This window comes from Nicotiana tomentosiformis, chromosome 5 (genome assembly GCF_000390325.3).
Source record: "Nicotiana tomentosiformis chromosome 5, ASM39032v3, whole genome shotgun sequence".
Classification (NCBI taxonomy): domain Eukaryota; kingdom Viridiplantae; phylum Streptophyta; class Magnoliopsida; order Solanales; family Solanaceae; genus Nicotiana; species Nicotiana tomentosiformis.
This window is the reverse complement of record NC_090816.1, coordinates 12393857-12411152: the sequence shown is the minus strand read 5'-3', so window position 1 is coordinate 12411152 and position 17296 is coordinate 12393857. Positions and strand designations below refer to the sequence as shown.

The window sequence follows — 17296 nt, the reverse complement described above, 5'->3', positions numbered from 1 at the left end:
TCTGTCTAGACTGTGCCGTGCGAAGCCGTTCCTGAATTACTTTGACCTTCTCTAAAGCATCCTGAACCAAGTCAGTACCCAATAGTCTAACCTCACCAGGCTCAAACTAACCCACCGGAGACCGACACCGTCTCCCATATAAAGCTTCATATGGAGCCATTTGAATGCTTGACTGGTAGCTATTATTGTAAGCAAACTCTGCGAGTGGCAGAAATTGATCCCAATAACCCCCAAAATCAATGACACAAGCGCGTAGCATATCCTCCAATATCTGAATAGTGCGCTCGGACTGTCCGTCCGTCTGAGGGTGAAATGTTGTACTCAACTGAACCTGTGTGCCCAATTCTCGCTACACTGCCCTCCAAAACTGCGAGGTAAAATGCGTACCTCGATCTGAAATAATGGACACCGGCATACCGTATAGGCAAACAATCTCGCGAATATAAATCCCAGCCAACCATTCCGAAGAATAATTAGTACCGACTGGAATAAAATGCGCAGATTTGGTCAACCGATCTACTATCACCCAAATAGCATCAAACTTTCTCAAAGTCCGTGGGAGTCCAACTACGAAGTCCGTAGTAATATGCTCCCACTTCCACTCCGGAATTTTAAGTCTCTGTAGCAATCCGCCCGGTCTCTGATGCTCGTACTTTAACTTTTGACAATTTAAATACCGAGATACAAATCCAACTATATCTTTCTTCATCTGCCTCCACTAATAGTGCTGCCTCAAATCCTAATACATATTTGCAGTGCTTGGATGAATAGAGTACCGCGAACTGTGAGCTTCCTGGAGAATCAGCTCACGCAAACCACCTACATTAGGCACACATAGCCTGCCCTGCATCCGTAATACACCGTCATCTCCAATAGTGACTTCCTTCGCATCACTGTGCTGAACTGTGTCCTTAAGAACAAGCATGTGTGGATCATCATACTGGCGCTCTCTGATGCGATCATATAAAGAAGACTGAGAAACCACATAGGCCAAAACTCGATTCGGCTCGGAAATATCCAATCTAACAAACTGATTAGCCAAGGCCTGAACCTCCAAGGCTAAAGGCCTCTCTACTACCGGTAAGTATGTTAAGCTACCCAAACTCTCTGCCTTACGACTCAAGGCATCGACCACCACATTGGCCTTTCCAGGATGATAGAGAATGGTGATATCATAATCCTTAAGCAACTCCAACCACCTTCGCTGCCGCAAGTTAAGATCCTTCTGGTTAAACAAATGTTGTAGACTCTGATGATCGGTATATATCTCTCACTGGACACCGTACAAGTAATGCCGCCAAATTTTCAAGGCATGAATAATAGCTGCTAACTCAAGATCGTGGACTGGATAATTCTTCTCATGTACCTTTAACTGTCTGGACGCATAGGCAATTACCCTACCGTCTTGCATAAGTACTGCGCCGAGACCAATCCGCGATGTGTCACAATACACAGTATAAGACTCTAAACCTGTAGGCAACACCAATACTGGAGCTGTAGTCAAAGCTGTCTTGAGCTTCTGAAAGCTCTATTCACATTCATCCGACCACCTCAACGGAGCACCTTTCTGGGTCAATTTAGTCATAGGCGATGCAATAGACGAGAAAACCTCTACGAAACGATGATAATAACCGGCCAAGCCGAGAAAACTCCGAATCTCAATAACTGAGGATGGTCTGGGCCAATTCTGGACTGCCTCTATTTTCTTCGGATCCACCTTAATTCCTTCACTGGACACTATATGTCCCAAGAATGCTATCGAACTAAGCCAGAACTCACACTTAGAGAATTTGGCATAAAGTTTCTCCTCTCTCAGCCTCTGTAATATAATACCCAAGTGTTGTGCATGCTCCTCCTGGCTACGTGAGTACACCAGAATATCATCAATGAATACCACGACAAATAAATCAAGATATGGCTGAAATACACTATTCATCAAATGCATAAATGTTGCTGGGGCATTGGTTAGCCCAAAAGACATCACAAGAAATTCATAGTGGCCATAACGAGTCCTGAATGCCGTCTTTAGAATATCCGAATCTCGAATTTTTAATTGGTGATACCCAGACCTCAAATCAATTTTGGAGAACACCCTCGCTCCCTGAAGCTGGTCAAATAAATCATCAATACGCGACAATGGATATTTATTCTTGATTGTAACTTTGTTTAACTGCCTATAATCAATGCACATCCACATAGTACTATCTTTTTTTTTCACAAACAGAACCGGTGCACCCCCAGGCGATACACTAGGCTAATAAACCCTTTTTCAAGGAGTTCCTGAAGTTGCTCTTTCAATTCTTTTAACTCAACTGGTGCCATACGATACAGAGGAATAGAAATGAGTTGAATGCCTTGTACCAAGTCAATACCGAAATCAATATCCCTGTCAGGTGGCATACCCGATAGGTCTACAGGAAATACATCCGGAAAGTCTCGCACAACCGGTACTGAATCAATAATAGGAGTATCTGCATCAATATCTCTCACAAAGCCAAATATGACAAGCATCCTTTTCCAACCATACGTTGGGCCTTCAAATAAGAAATTACCCTGCTAGGAACAAGATCTAGAGAACCCTTCCATTCAACCTTTGGCAACCCCGGTATTGTCAACGTCACGAGTTTTGCATGACAGTCCAGAATAGCATGACATGGAGATAACCAATCCATACCCAGGATTACATCGAAATCAACTATACCGAGTAATAAGAGATCAACTCTAGTCTCCAGTTCCACAATAGTTACTACACACGACCGATACACACGATCCACAGTAATAATATCGCACACCGGTGTAGATACACAAATAGGTGAAACTAAGGACTCACAGGGCATATCCAGATAATGAGCAAAATACGATGATACATATGAATAAGTGGAACCAGGGTCAAATAATATAGAAGCCTCCCTATGGCACACTGAAACAATACCTGTGATCACTGCGTCAGAGGCAAAAGCATCTGGCCTGCCAGGAAAAGCATAGAATCGAGCCTGCCCGCCACCTGATCGACCTCCCCCTCTTGGGCAACCCCTAGCTGCCTAACCCCCACCCCGAGATGGCAGGGCGGGTGGTGTAACTGTTGGTGCTGTTGCCGTCGGTCGAGAACTCTGCTGTGAAGCCCCACTTAACAGCCTAGGACACTCTCTCTTGAAATGACCAAATTCTCCGCACTCGAAACAACCCCTCCTCTGACGAAATTGCTGCTCCTGATAACCTGAGGAATGACCTGCAGAAGCCTGTGCGGACGGGGCATGATGAGAACTCTGCGCTGGTAGTGCACTGAATGAAGACTGGCCTGAGTGAGCACTGTAAGAACTATGGTTAGCTGATGCACTACAATGAGGTGGACGACTCGTCTGAGCGTGTCTGTAAGAACGACCCCTACCTCGGTGAAACTGACCCTCTGAAGGAATACCGCTGTAATCACCCGGACCACGAGGCCTCTTAGCCTCTCTCTCTCCACGTTCCTAGCTACGAACCATCTCTATCTGCCGAGCAATGTCCACTACCTCATCAAAAGTAGCACCAGATACTCTCTCCTAGTCATAAGTAACCGCAGCTGATATGTGAGGCCATCAATAAATATCCTAATCCTCTCCCTATCAGTGGGAACCAACCATACTGCATGACGAGCCAACTCAGAAAATCTCATCTCGTACCGTGTCACGAACATATCATCCTGGCGAAGCTGCTCAAACTATCTGCGCAGCTCTTCTCTGCGGGACTGAGATACGAACTTCTCCAAAAAGACCACGGAGAACTGATGCAAAGTAAGGGGTGCTGCGCCAACAGGCCTACGCCTCTCGTAAGTCTCCCACCTTCTGAGTGCAGCCCCAGAAAACTGAAAAGTAGTGAATGAGACCCCACTGGTCTCCAGAATACCTGCTGTCCGAAGCATCCGTTGGCACTTATCCAAAAAATCCCGAGCATCCTCTGACTCAGTACCGCTAAATTGTGGAGGCCAAAACCTCTCAAATCTCTCAAGTCTCCTCTGCTCATCGTTTGCTATAACAGGAACTACTGGGGTCTGAGTAGCTGCAACCGGCTGGGCTGGTAGCGCTCCCGGTATCTGAAGTCCCTGTACTACCTGGTCTGGAGTACGAGTAACAGGGGTATGAGTACCTCCCCCAGCCTGAGAAGTGGCAGGTGCGGCCTGAGCTGAAACCACATGAGCAAGACCGGTGGATGCTGCCAATATCTGGGCCAAAGTCTCCTGAATGCCTGCAATCTCAATGGGAACACCTGGTGCCTGAGCTGATCCTGTCGGCTCAACTATATCTGGAATCTGCTCCTAAGCTGGAATAACTGGTGGTACTACAGGTGTTGTTCATTTTGTGGTACGAGCTACACCTCGACCTCTACCTCGGCCCCGGCCCCAGCCTCTCGCGGCCCTAACTGGTGGCTGACCGTCCGATCCGGTAGTATGTGTCCTCACCATCTGTGAGAGAATAGAATAGCAGAAATTTAGTTTCCAGAAACAACAAATTCGCACGACAGAATAAAAGAAAGTGAAATTTTCCTAAGGGTTCCGCAGCCTCTCGAAGATAAGTACAGACATCTCCGTACCGATCCGCAAGACTCTACTAAACCTGCTCATGACTCGTGAGACCTACGTAACCTAAGCTCTGATACCAATTTGTCACGACCCAAAATTTTAACCAGTCGTGATGGCGCCTATCTCAATATTAGGCAAGCCGAAATCTCAATGAACCACAACTTCTTTCAAGTCTGAAAATATAATATTTAAATAACATCTACAAATCTTACAATTACCGATACAACCACTCCCAAAACCTGGTGTCACTGAGTACATGAGCATCTAATTATGAATACAAGTCTGAAAAATACGGTCTGTAATAGCCTGAGACCAAATATAGTAAATAAGGAGATAGGGAAGGAGAGGCAAGGTTTGCGAAACACGGCAGCTGCCTCAGAATCTCCGAAAAATTAACTGTGTGAAAGAATCAACACCCGCTATGTCCGAAAATACCTGGATCTGCACACAAAATGCAGGGTGTAGTATGAGTACAACCAACTCAGCAAGTAACAAAAATAAATAAGGAACTGAAGATAGTAATGAGCTACACAGTTATAGTTCATTTCCAGTAATTCCAGCAAAGAATAGACATGCTATCGAATCTGGCATTTTATTGTCAAATCAGTTCTTATACAGTTCCTGTTCATGTAATCCGTATATCAAAATCTTTCAGAGATTTCACAACAATAACAAATAGCAACTAAGTGCAACAACAAATGAAAATCAAGTACAACCTCTTAGGACAACAATCACTCACTGGGCTCCCAACCCTCATCACTCCCTGGGCTCCCATCCCTCATCACTCACTCTCAATGGGTACCCGCGCTAACTAGGAGTGTACAGACTCCGGAGGGGCTCCTACAGCCCAAGCGCTATAATCTTCACGGACAACTCACGTGCTATATTATAAATATCTAGATCCGCACGTCCAACTCACGTGTTGCACGACCAACTCACGTGCTATTGTATAAATATCTGGATCTGCATGACCAACTCACGTGCTGCACGGCCAACTCACGTGCTATAGTATAATATAAGGATCTGCACGGCCAATTCACGTGCTGCACGGATAACTCACGTGCTATGATATAAATATCTCACAATCAGGCCCTCGGCCTCTCTCAGTCATAAATCTCTCCAGTCTCTCCGGCTCTCATTAATCATGAAATCAGCCCAACAACAATGATATAGTATAATCAATAATAATAACAGAGACTGAGATGAAATGTGCAACTAAAAATTGAGACTGAGTACATATAGCATTTAGCAGGCAATTCAACAAGTACACGACCTCTGTGGGTCCCAACAGTACTATCACATAGCCTACGCATGATTTCTAACATGATTTACAGTCAAATTTTATCAACACGTAGAGAGCATATAGCTAACAACAAATTATTCAACTTTACAATTTTCCGGGATGGACCAAGTCACAATCCCCTCGGTGCACGCCCACACGCCAGTCACCTAGCATGTGCGTCACCTCCAAAATAATCACATGATACCAAAATTCGGGGTTTAATACCCTCAGGACCAGATTTAAAATTGTTACTTACCTGAAAGCGTGAAATTCTTTACTCTGATATGCCTTTGCTTCGCAAATCGGCCTCCGAATGCCTCGAATCTAGTCACAAATAATTCGTTTCAATCAATAAAATTTATTGGAATTAATTCCATAAGAAAATGCTAATTTTTCATAAAAAATCGAATTTTAGCTCAAAAATGCCCGTGGGGCCTACGTCTCGGAACTCGACAAAAGTTATAAAATTCGAAAGCCCATTCAACCACGAGTCTATCATACCAATTTTACCAAATTCTGACTTCAACTCGACCCTCAAGTCTACAAATCTTATTTCTAAATTTCTAATTTCCAATCTCCGATTTACACCTCAAAATCATGTAATCTAGTCGGATTATTCGATGATAATTCAATATTATGGAGTAGAAATGATCACAAGGGACTTACCTCAAGTTTTCCTTGAAAATATATCAAAAATCGCCTCTCCTCAAGCTCCAATTTGTCAAAAATGGCGAATGGGACGAAGTCCCGATTTTTATAATTCTGCCCAGACAACCTCGATTCTACCTCGATCTTGCTTCGATCTTGGCCTTCGATCGAGGTCCTTGATCCTAGGCCTCGATCCTGGGCCTCGATCTTGGCCCTCGATCCTGGGCCTCGATCGTGGCTTTAATCCTGATCCTCGATCGTGGCTTCAATCCTGATCCTCGATCATGGCCCTCGACCATGGCCTTCGATCATGCCTTCGACCGTGGCCCTCGACCCTGGGCTCGATCATGGCCCTCAACCCTGGACTCGATCATGGCTTCGATCGTGGCCCTCGACCCTGGGCTCGATCGTGGCTTCGATCATGGCCCTCGACCCTGGGCTCGATTTCTGGGCTCGATTCTGAGAGATTTCTGGGCTCGAATCTGGCAGAAGAAATTTCCAACACAAGGAAATTGCAGCAGCTGTTGTAGTTCGATTTTTGATCCGTTAACCATCCGAAACTCATCCGAGACTATCGGGACCTCAACCAAATATACCAACAAGTCCTAAAACATCATACGAACTTAGTCGAATCCTCAAATCACCTCAAACAACGCTAAAACCATGAATTACGCCCCAATTCAAGCCTATTGAACTTTGAAAATTTTAATTTCTACAAATAACGCCGAAACCTATCAAATCACGTGCGATTGACCTCAAATTTTGCACACAAGTCATAAATGACATAACATACCTATTAAATTTTCATAATCGAATTTCGACCCCGATATCAAAAAATCAACCCCTCGGCCAAACTTCCCAAAAATTCAACTTTTGGCATTTTAAGTCTAATTCATCTACGGACCTCCAAAAAAATTTTCAGACATGCTCCTAAGTCCAAAATCACCATACGGAGCTATTGGAATTATCAAAATTCAAATCCGAGGTCGTTTCCACATAGGTCCATATCCGATCCACTTTTCTAACTTAAATTTTCAATTATGAGACTAAGTGTCTCATTTCATTCCGAATTCCTTTCGGACCCTAACCAACTAATCCGATAAGTCATAAATCAATTGCAAGACATAAATTGAGAAGTAAACGGGGGAATGGGGTTATAATATTCAAAACGACCGGTCGGGTCGTTATATTTTGTGTGTTGATATTTTTTAAATTTTTTTTATTTTTAAATTTCAGTTTCTAAAACTTTATTTTTCAATAATAATTTTTTTATAATAATATAAGTGAAAATATTATCCTTAATTCAAAACTCATTTTAGTTGGCTATCTACAAATTTAAAAAATTCTTTAGCCGGTGAATTATTTTTCTAGTATGATTCTATTTTGATATTTGACATTAACCATGTTAAATTTATGAGTTATTTGAATTATATGTAAATAACCTTAAATAATTATAATTATAGATAATCGTTAGATATTAATTAAGAAATACTACATAAAAAAAGACTAATATTTTTTTAAATCTATTAGTGATAATTTTATTTTTGCACTATTCTCATAAGTGTCATTGGAACCTAAAAATAGCCACAAAGCGAAATAATAACTCATATTTATGGCAAAGCACAAAGGTTAACACAATATAAACGATTCTTTGGTTACGACATGACTCTTTTACTATGACTTGAACTCTTATTTGGTATGATATTATCTTTCAAAAAATATTTCTATTTTGAAATTTCAATTTCTAAAACTTTATATATATTTCAATAATGATTGTCTTTATAATGATGCAAGTGAAGATATTATCCTTAATTTAAAATTCACTTTAATCGGCTATCTAAAAATTTAAATGATTCTTTAGTCGGAAAATTTTTATTTCAGTATGACTCTATTTTAAGTTTATCGATATATCTAGCCACAGACTCTGAATTTTTAATACCCCATATATACAAAAAATTTGTTCTTTGAATTATTAAATGCTAAATTAGTTGATTGTTATTATATAACATTGCATATATTGTCTTAAAATTGTCAAGTAGTTTATTTTTCGACATCATACTTGGCTTAACCTCAATGCAAACTACTCAAATTGCATTTAAATTCAAATTTGAATATCATATCAGTTTGTTAGTAATAGTGATTTTTTAAAAATGATACACAATGTAAAAAAAAAAAAAAAAAACTAACATATCCTTATCTTATAATTTATGTATTTGAGTTGAAAATAATATTTGAAATCGATGAGATTAGCTTCCAAATTTTTTATATTCAACAAAGATGAAATATAAGAAGAAATTCGTTGTCATCTCTTATTTATGGTTTTTGGATCTTTCATACATTTTTTTTCAATATTTATTTTCTTTTATCTTATTTTTTATGTCATTCTTTCTTTTGTTACAAAAAATTAATTTATTTCACTATAAAAGGATGAGTTTTAATAAAAATTGTCTATGTAAGAACTTTATTTATATTTTTAGTCTTTGGTTGAAATTCTTTCATATTTTTCTTTTGGCTTTATCTAATTAGCCTAAATAGGTGCTCACCCGACCACTTAAATTAAAAAATTGAAGGATGTGTAATTTATATATAATCCATATATAATATATGTATAATCGTGTGTTGTCGGTATATCATCTATTTATATTAGCTATAAAAAGTAAACAATAAATCTGGCCGGATATTTATGTAAATATTTCATAAGATTTCGGTTTTTTGAGTTTATCCATGATATGACTTCTATTATAATAATTTTAAAAACTCTCTACTAATGTTCAAAATATCTTATCTTTTTATTATGTTTGAAGTAGAAAAAATTAAAGAGTACTTTCGAAATAATTTGTTTACATTTAAAAAAAGAATTCATGTCATACCATTTTTTTTTAAAAAAAATATACTCTTTATTACACTTGAAAATCGCTATAGAAACTATCAATTAGAAACCAATATCTCTCTTGTTGAGTTTGAAAAAAAAAATCTGTCACATAATCTAATGATTCAAAACTAATATTCTTCAACGAAAAAAATATTATACCCTTGCAATATTGACTTGACTGCAGCTAAATGAAGGGGTTTCAGTTTATACCCTTCAATTCCTAGAATGTGCTAAATTGAAATTAATGATAGCAATTGTATAGCCAAAGTTTTGTTATTTGTTTGATGTCCATTTATACAAATTGACTCTTCAAACAAATATTCTTCAAAAAGAAAAGAAAAAACAACTTTTTTTTTTTTAATATTGACTGATTTTTGTGATGTTTCTTTCTCTAGCATGTATGTTTACTTCATTATATATGTAAGTAAACTTTTATTCTATTTTTAAACTCTTTTTTGTTATTTAGATAAACATAGACGTGTACCCTATATATTACATTTATTTTAAAAGAAATTCGCTTTATTCAAATCTAGCTACAATATTTTAAAGAACTATAATTATAGGGTTTTAAATGTGAAAGAGTTTTATAATTATAAGGAGTATTTTTTTTTTGCCAGAGGCGAAGTAGTATTTAAATAATTAGAAAAGATAACAAAAGTTCCTAACATAATTGCATATGATCATTAACCGGATTAAGTATGATAACATAATTAAAAAAAGATAAATTTTTATTTTTAATTTAAATTCAAATTTTAAAACTTAATCTATAAATTCAAAATTATCTTTTAATTCGAATATATATCTATAAAATATTTGTATTTGACTAACATAGTCTAATATAGAATAAAATTACCATATACTCTTGACATTTATTAGCTTGTCACTTGGCTTAACCATAATGCCAATTATATATGGTAACTTTATTCCTTTAATATATATATAGATAGATGGAGGAGATGACTAGTGGGAGAAGAATGTCAGAAAGAATAAATCAGGAAAAAATTAATATGGATAGATATGTTTAGATGATAGAGAATCTTAAGAGAGGTATATTAGGATACACTTTAGTGAGAGAATCTCAAGAGAGAGATATTAGGGATACAAAAAGTTGTAGATTTTAAAATAAATTATATTTTATGGAATTTTCTAAAAGTAGCTGTAACTTATTTAAATAAGTTTTAACTAAGTTGTATTCTGTGTAAATTTCTCTTGAATCTTTTCAACCAATTGTGGTGACAGATTTTGAATTAAGAAGGGTCCATATTTTAAGCTGTTTATTCATGATTTGGTTGAGGTTGTTGAGATGAATGAATAAGATTTCTGCTTTATTTGGGCAGACATTTAAATAATTATAGATTGAACATATGGCTAAATAGTTGAATTAGTGTATTTCGGATACGAGAAGATTAATTTAAAAAAACTCAAAAAAAGATTTGTTTGTGAAATTGCATTTCGAAATGTCTAGCAATAGATTTTGCTATGTACGTATTTTTCAAATTATCAGTCTCTATACATTCCCATAATTTCTTGTAGGCATAAATATTCTCTTTAGATAAGAAGAATCAGTCTATATATCCTCGGCATTGCATTAATTGACAACTTAGTCCGTTGACATCCGAGTGTTTCAAAGGCTAAATAAGTGTCGGAATTTCAGAAATACCATCGGCAAGTAAATGCGACTTATAACTCGCATTCCTGAAATGCGATTTATAAGTAGTATTGTTGAAATGCGATATATAAATTTATTGCATTATATAGTAATAACAAGTGTCTTTCCTAACATGATTTATAAGTCGCATTTTAAGTTAATGTCATCTCTGTTACTTTAATTAACTTACAACACATAAATCATATTTTGCATTTTGCATATTTTTGAATTTCTCACAAAAAGTACACACAGGTGAAGTGTAGGAATCACATGCACCCATTAAATTAAACTAATCCAAGGGAACCAAAAACCAACGAGAACAAAGTTAAAAAAGAAAGAGGTAGCTAAATAAAAAGTCCAAAAGCAGAGAAGAAATCATAGGAAGAAGGCAAGTTTATCATAGAAGAAATCACAAATCACCGAATCATTTTGCATTAAACATCAAATGTACAAAAGCAGTATTTATGAAAATTTAAGCATAAAACAAAACATAGGAAAGTTAGAAAACTATAGGCATATTCAGAATGAAAAAAGAAAAAGTAAAATACATTTAAATCTCTTTATAACAGTTTCGTTTGTTCCGATATTTTTTGGTTGCTGCAGTAAAGTATTGTTATAGAGAATCATAACATAACATAACATAACATATAAAATTGGTTCCAACGAAAACTGGGACGTTAGAACTTAAGTGGTCACACCACAACTCAAAATGTTTAAAATTGTAATTCTTTAGCAGTTTCCTATTCCTCTTTAACATCTACTGCATCCACTTCTCACCCTTCTATTTTTTCCTATGAACTATCTTCAAGAAAATGGAACAAAATCTGTGTCTTTATGTTAACTCTTATCCAAATCATCAAAACCATTTGCTAGTTTTCTGCTTATGTTTTTTCCACCAGGTGGATTCACTGCTTCCTCTTCATCCCAATCGTCGTCCCAACTCTCATTCCACCCTTCAGCGTTAGTTTCCAACTTGATCGAAGATTGAAGTTCTGGTTTTCCCATTTCAAGTTCTTGATATGCAACACCATCAAGATGTCGATCTTGTTTTCTTAACTTGCAGCAGATGAATAATATTCCTCCGATTAGAAGAGCTGTTACACCTAGCAAATATGCCCCATTTGTGGGGGTAACATACTTAGTATAAGAATATGGCAAGTTAAAGTAGCCTTGCCATACTGAACGTCCCATATCAATCGTACATTTTCCAGTTCCAGTGTCTAGTATAATTGATGAATTCGCTCCAATAATACTAGACGAGATATTGATCTGATTCACAAAATGAGAAATTGAAAAACATGGAATCAGGAGCAGCACATTAAGTTCACTTTCATGATTTGGAAGATTGAAAAACACGGTCATAGAAACAACACATTAATACATTCTCACCATATCACTAAACGAAAAAGAAACATGAGTAAACTAATGTACAACAACAAACCCTAAGTAATCCCACAAGTAGGGTCTGGGAAGGGTAGTGTGTACGCAGACCTTACCTCTACCTTGTGAAGGTAGAGAGGTTGTTTGCGATAGACCCTCGGCTTAAGAAACAGTAAACAGGAAGCAACTAACAATAACAATAAGAAAAGATAAAGACATAACGTGTAATAACAAAGATCTAGAAAAAAAAAAAAACAGAAGAATAGTACTAATAATACTGGTAAGAAAGACACAACATGGAATAACAAAGATCTAGGAATGATTAAACTCATGTCAAGTTCATTTTTGATCAGAACTGAACAATAATAAGCTTTATTTCTTCATTTCAGCCTTTGATAATCCAGAATTCGTCGATTGATACAAAAAATGAAGAAATAAAGTTTATTGATGTTATTTCGTAGTCTTGGAAATTGTCAGGACAAAAGCCAGTAATTCAGAAAGGAAGAGTTCTTTACCTGCTTGACATCATGTCTTTGTATCTGAATATTATCATAAGTTTTGTTTGCAGGTGAAACATTGACCTTCACCATCAAAGGGTTCTCACCGTTGTTGTGGACGAACAAAAATGATTCCTCATGTCCTACAATAAAGCAAAGTTGTGTTATGACAAGAAAGTTGATCATTCAAATATAACACAAGAAAATGATCATTCAAATATAGCATAATATAATATAATATAATTGAAATGTAAACCAAATCATATGCATGCAATATAGAAAGATGTTTCCCAGCTGATTCCAGGGTATCACAGGTAAGAAGGCAGTACTAAGAATTAGAAATGTCGCTATAATCCAATGCGCTCCTTGTGGCAAATTTAAAAAGCAAGCAAGTAATAAAAGATAAACAGCATTTCAATCGACAGAAAAATATTACGAGAAGAAGAGGAAAACAAAAGAAACCACCAAAAAGATGGTTCAAAAAGCCAAAATAGCTTCAGTTGATGTTGCTGAAAGAAGAACCAAATCCATTTGAAGTTATTTCCTAAACAACTACACTTAATAGATGGTGATATCAAAATCATATATCTTTTCTTAGCAAGGACTCATTTTCAGCTACTATCAAGGACTAGAAAGTAGAAAGAAGGAACCCCCCCTTCCCCCCACAGTTTTAGAGCGCGTCTGGAAGATTACAACAAAAAAATACTGCTCAATGACAAAGAGACACTAACTTCGATAATGAAGGAGAAACGAACTGCAGAAACTTGAATTCATGAGAAAACTAATCAAATCTTGCACGGATATGTGGACGGCTAAACCTTGTCCATAGCAAAGCAACTTTTGACAAAAATCCAGGTTATCTTTCAGATATACCACTTCAATTTTTTCACCAGATTTGAGTCTCGGTATTGTAGTTCACTTACTCTAAACTATAGTAGTTCAAAAGAATATGTTCACCACCTCATCTGCTCATTTTTAGCTATGTTAATACTTATCCTCCAGACCATATGCTAATTGTAAGGACAAACTGAAGTGCACATTTTCTTTTGAGGGCTACAAAAGTCAAGGTGCATGTGTGTCTGGAAACTCTTATGTACTTCTCTTTTGTTTTCTTCAATGTTTCAGAAGGTGATGTGAGCTAAGTCACTTTGCAAGTTCCTCATATGCAACCTAAATACACAATGTGATATGCTGATTATGTTGGACGTAATTCTTCGCTTGTTTGACACTTGCAATGTCAAACAACTTGCTTTTCAAAGGCGTCCACAATTAGCTTGTACTACAAACAAGGCATCCAAGATGACATAATAGCATAATATTCGAAAAATCCACGTTGTCACATTCATCTAAAATAAGCTGTTACTAAAAGCGCATTGCAACCCTGTCAAATATCCAAGCTGCTCCGTAGAATCCAACCCTGCTCTTCAGTTTTAATATGCTTTTTGAGCCATATCGACATGAACTTGCCAGAAAATTTACAGCATGTTGTTCATATCACTACAGATCATAATAATTCATTCATAACAGATGAAAGAAAAGTGAGAATAAATGCAATAATGAAGTGCTACGTTCTAATTCAAGCACCAAATATACTATATTTGTAATCAGTTTAGCAATCTAAAAATTACACAACCACAAGGAATTACTGTATCTAGTAAAAAAAAAAGAAATGGAGAATTACCTTTCTTGGCAGGAAAAAAGCAGGCAGTCATACTGATATGATCATCCTGACACTTATTAGACGCTCCGGCGCAGCTACCACTAACAAAAGCCGCCGTTGGTTGGCCTACAGGGGCTTGATTAGTACCTGAATTCGCGTTAGCTGCAGCAATAAAGCTTGGTGATGGGGCTACCTGAATAAAAATATGTTCTTTAAAATTCCACGGTGAACAAATAAAGTATATAGAAACATAAATATGGACAATGTCAGTATAAGCCTATAATCGCAGCTGGCCTCAGCTTGAACTAAACAATTTTTTTAAGAAAAAAAATAAAGTCCATTTGCCACAATTTATGTGACGACGTTTGACTAGCTACGATGTTTAATAAAAAAAAAAAAAGCTTTTAAAATTTGCGATCTAAAACAAACAACAGGCATTAACGTGGCTATAAAAATAATGGCAGCCTGGTGCACTAAGCTCCCGTTATGCACGGAATCCGGGGAAGGGCCGGACCACAAGGGTCTATTGTACGCAGCCTTACCCTACATTTCTGCAAGAGGCTGTTTCCACGGCTCGAACACGTGACCTCCTGGTCACATGACATCAACTTTACCAGTTAGCGGCTCCCCTTCATTTATGCGGCTATAAATCATCATAAAATGAGAAAGTTAAAGTTAAAATATTTCTAAATAAGGAAGCACGTTATTCTTTTGGAAACAGACTAAAAAGAAAAGTAAGCCACCTGATTATCTAATTTTGATCGGGATTCTGGAGTCTGAGCTAAATGTTCGAAAGAGTGTACATAACGTGCATTGGATGGCTGAAAGGAAATTGAAGTAAGCGTAATCAGTAACATAACCAATCTCCAAAACACCATTTTTACTCCACACTGTAGCACAATTGTATTGTATTCAAGAACTCCAGAGTTCATGATATGGAAAAGAGCAGAAAAGGCTCATAAATTTAGAGAAATCAAAAGGGGAAAAGATGATCAAGTATTAAAGAGTTTCAAAGAGGAAGGAGACAAAGACAAGCAAAAGAGTTGACGGACTAAAAGAGGAAGACAATTAATTAATGACCGCGTCAATGAGTTATAATAAATTCTTATGAAAATTCTTCAGTCTCTATTAATTTCTTCGTCTTCGTCTCTCACATTTCATTCGTTTACTTTTTCTTAGCGTTACGTAGTCAATATGGCGTGCTTCAACGTCACATTCATTCCGTGGAAAGTCACCAGTCTAAAAGCCCACGCCTTCAGCGGCGGAGCTAGATAGCGAGCTACCGGTTTGTCGAACCCGGTGGCTAAACCATGTATTTATTTGATGAAATTCATTAAAAAAGTATAAATTATTAATTTAGAACTCAATTACTTAAAAATAATTAAAATCCCGAACCTATAAGCTTTAAATATTGGCTACACCTATACCCGCCTTGCCCCTTCCCCTACGCCATGACCTTCCTTTCGGCTTCTTCTCCTTTCAAGTCTCCGCCATTCTTTTCAAGTTAGCTCTGACTTAGCTCTGTAAAAATACTCCCTCTATTTCAATTTGTTATTGTAGTTTGACTTGGGAGGGGAGCCTTGCAACAGAACTTTATCACGGGTTCGAGTCATGAATGCAGCTACTAATGTATCTTATGTGATTCTTTCCCGAACCCTGCGTGAATGCGGAATAATTTGTGTAGCGGGCTGCTTTTTTGTTATGGTTTGACTCACGGCGGCTCCAAGGCTTTGGGTAGTAAGGCAATTGCCTTAGGCCCCTAAATTTTGAAGGCCCCAAATTTATTTTAAATTCTTATTATTATTGTTACTATTATATATTATATAATTTATATAAATAATTAGAATAAAAAAAGTGTTACAGTATATTTTTTGTTACTTGATTGAGGTTATTTTATACAATAAATTTATAAATTATGATAATTTTTTTCCCTCATTAATTAGTATATTTGACAAAAGTGTGTTACTCTAGTGGTGAGCACCCTTCACTTCCAACTAAAAGGTTATGAGTTAGAGTCACCCCAAGAGCAAGTTGGGGAGTTCTTGGAGGGAGGGAGTCGAGGGTCTATCGAAAACAGTCTCTCTACTCCAGGATAGGGGTAAAGTTTGCGTACAAACTACTCTTCCCAGATCCCACTAGTGGAATTATAGGGGGAAGTGCACGGTTAGCCACTAATTAGAGATGTCTTTACTTTTTAGCCACCGTTTAAAATGTATTTACTTTTTAGCCAGTGCTTAATAATTTTTTACCCGCCCGGACAAATATACCCCTGTGCTAATATTAAGGACATCATGTCCTTAATTTCATATGTTCAGTGTAAATGTTAAGGACACGACGTCCTTAACTTCATGTGTGTAGTGTAAATGTTAAGGACATAATGTCCTTAACTTGTATTTGCACCTTATATTGTTAAACTTTAGGACCTCATGTTCTTAACTTCATATGTGTAGTGTAAATATTAATGACATGGTATCCTTAACTTCATGTGTGCAGTGTAAATGTTAAGGACATAGTGTCCTTAACTTTATGAGTGTTGTGTAAATATTAAGGACATGATGTCCTTAACTTCATAAATACTGTGTAAATATTAAGGACAAAGTGTCTTGTATTTGCACATTCCGTTGTTAAACTTTAGGATATCATGTCCTTAATTTCATATGTTCAGTGTAAATGTTAAGGACACGACGTCCTTAACTTCATGTGTGCAGTGTAAATGTTAAGGACATAATGTCCTTAACTTGTATTTGCACC

General features: G+C 37.0%; 1 protein-coding gene across 1 annotated transcript; it reads right to left on the bottom strand.

Annotated features, from left to right (window-relative positions):
- Positions 1 to 11634: 11634 nt before the first annotated feature.
- LOC104117820 (uncharacterized) lies at positions 11635 to 15543 on the bottom strand. The gene is made up of 4 exons (XM_009628941.4): positions 15289 to 15543; positions 14567 to 14738; positions 12904 to 13028; positions 11635 to 12277 (listed from the first exon to the last, which is right to left on the bottom strand). The coding sequence occupies exons 1-4, from the start codon at positions 15475 to 15477 to the stop codon at positions 11846 to 11848; spliced, it is 918 nt and encodes a 305-aa protein (XP_009627236.1). The 5' UTR covers positions 15478 to 15543; the 3' UTR covers positions 11635 to 11845.
- Positions 15544 to 17296: the final 1753 nt, after the last annotated feature.